Raw genomic sequence first — 2,246 nt, 5'->3', positions numbered from 1 at the left:
AGGGCTCCAACCAGCCCTGCTTTGTGTGGCAGGTTGGACTGGAGACCTCCAGAGGTCCCTTCCCCCAAAACTCCTCTCTGACTCCATGAATTCTTGCTCCTCAATCTCTGCTCTGGCACGGCTGGCAGTGGGACGAGAGCACCTAGGGCAGGGCAGAATGAGCCTGGCTTGGAGAGTGTCGGGGGAAGACCCAAAGGTCCCTGGCTCAGCCCTGAATTTTGGATAACTCCCTCCTGCACCCCGAGAGGCTCCATCTGCCTCTTCCAGCCTGCCCTGTGCTCCCCTCCCCTCAGCCAAAGCAGAGTCCAGCTCTGGCCTGGGGACTCTCTTCCCCACGGGGAGGAGAGGGAGGGCCTTCACCAGCACCACACTGCTTTCCTACCCCCAGCCTTTGCAGTTGCATGTGCCTGGCTCTGCCCACTTGCCTTCACCACAGTCATGGCTGCCCTGGAAGCTCATGAAAATCCCCATGCTCCTACCCTTGACCTGGCATCCTCCCTTAATCTGGAGCCTGGACGCCCACAAAGGCATTTCCTGTCCAGTGCTCTGGCTGTGCAGCCAAGGGCAGGAGTCTTTGCCCCAGTTTCCCTGCTCCTCCCCATGCTCTGGGTGCCATTCACACACAGGAGCTGCCTGCTGGCATTTTGCCTCTCCTGGATCCTTTCCAGCCCAACTCCTCCCCACATCTCCCTACTTCCCATGCCTTCTCCCCAGCCCAGCCCAGCCCAGCAGAGCAGCCCAGGCTTGGATGGCCCCACAGCAGTGCCCAGTGCAGGGTGCTGCAGAGCTCGGGGCACTCACCCACAGCCAAAGACCTGCTGAAGGGCACAGCAGGTCCTGAGGGGCAGAGAGGGGTGTCAGCCTCCCCATCAGCCCCAGGGCTGGCGGCCAGCAATGGCACAAGGAAATGGAGGCCACTCACTCCATGTCTCCACTGCTCTCATGACCAGGAGATCCTTAGCCCTGGCTGCCTGCAGCCCCTCTGAACAGCCCCTCTCCCCAGGACAGCACTCACTGCCCACTCCAGGCACATGCTGGCCCTGGAGATCCACTGTGTGCCCTGAGTGGCTCCAGATCCCCTCCAGAAGGATGGGCATCTGTCACCAGCCCTCTCATATGTGGGACAGTCCCCAGCAGATACCTCTTGACCACTCACCCTCTCCAGGGGCACTGGGCACCCAGAAGTGACAGCTGAATCCAGCCCTCATTCCCAAACACATCACTCTATGAGCTGATGCCCCTTAGCTCATAAAAAACCCAGGCACGGTAACAGGGTCTTTTTGGGTGCAATTCCCTGAGTGCAATCTTGATTACAGCTGTGGAAGAAGAGCCCAGCCTTCTGGCTCAGTACTGAGAAAATCCCCTTTTATTACAGAGCTGCTACTTGGCAGGCCAGCTCTGACACAGTGAGGAGCAGATTTACAGAAGGCTTCTGATTCAGACAGACTGGGTTTCTGCCTCTGGAAAAGGGGGATGAATTCAAACATTTGTGCACCAACATGAATATCACAGAGAGAACACTCAAATCAGAAGAGTTGCCTGAGATAAATTGGAAATCATTTGTGAAGAGGGATGGGCAGCTTATTGCTGCTGAACTAGTACCAGCTGAATCAGTTTTTTCAGTGCCTCCTTGAGCTCCTTGTTCCTCATGCTGTAGATGAGGGGGTTCACTACTGGAGGCACCACCACATACAGAACAGCGACCACTAGATCCTGAGCTGGGGAGGAGATGGTGGAGGGCTTTAGGTAGGCAAATGCAGTAGTGCTGACGAACAGGGAGACGACAGCCATGTGAGAGAGGCACATGGAAAAGGCCTTGTGCCGGCCCTGCCCAGAGGGGATCCTCAGCACAGCAGTGAAGATCTGCACATAGGACAGCACAATGAAAGCAAAACACACAAAGCCTAAACAAAGACTAACCACAAAAAGCCCAACTTCCCTGAGGTAGGTGTCTGAGCAGGAGAGCTTGAGCAGCTGGGGGATTTCACAGAAGAACTGGCCCAGGGTATTGCCTTGACAAAGTGGTATTGAAAATGTGTTTCCAGTGTGCAGGGCAGCATAGAGAAAACTAATGCCCCAGGCAGCTGCTGCCATTTTGACACAAGCTCTGCTGTCCATGAGGGTCCCGTAGTGCAGGGGTATGCAGATGGCAATGTAACGATCATACGCCATGATGGTGAGGTGATAAAACTCAGCTGAAAATAAGAAAAAGATGAAAAAGACCTGGGCAGCACATCCTGAGTAGG

The 2,246-nt window shown here is 55.5% G+C and overlaps 1 protein-coding gene across 1 annotated transcript; it reads right to left on the bottom strand.

The window, feature by feature from the left end:
- Positions 1–1,581: 1,581 nt before the first annotated feature.
- LOC112965241 (olfactory receptor 14C36-like) lies at positions 1,582–2,172 on the bottom strand. The gene has a single exon (XM_026064056.1). The coding sequence runs from the start codon at positions 2,170–2,172 to the stop codon at positions 1,582–1,584; it is 591 nt and encodes a 196-aa protein (XP_025919841.1).
- Positions 2,173–2,246: the final 74 nt, after the last annotated feature.

Source organism: Apteryx rowi, unplaced genomic scaffold (assembly GCF_003343035.1).
Source record: "Apteryx rowi isolate R43461 unplaced genomic scaffold, aptRow1 scaffold_2074, whole genome shotgun sequence".
Classification (NCBI taxonomy): domain Eukaryota; kingdom Metazoa; phylum Chordata; class Aves; order Apterygiformes; family Apterygidae; genus Apteryx; species Apteryx rowi.
This window is presented reverse-complemented; position numbering and strand designations above follow the sequence as displayed.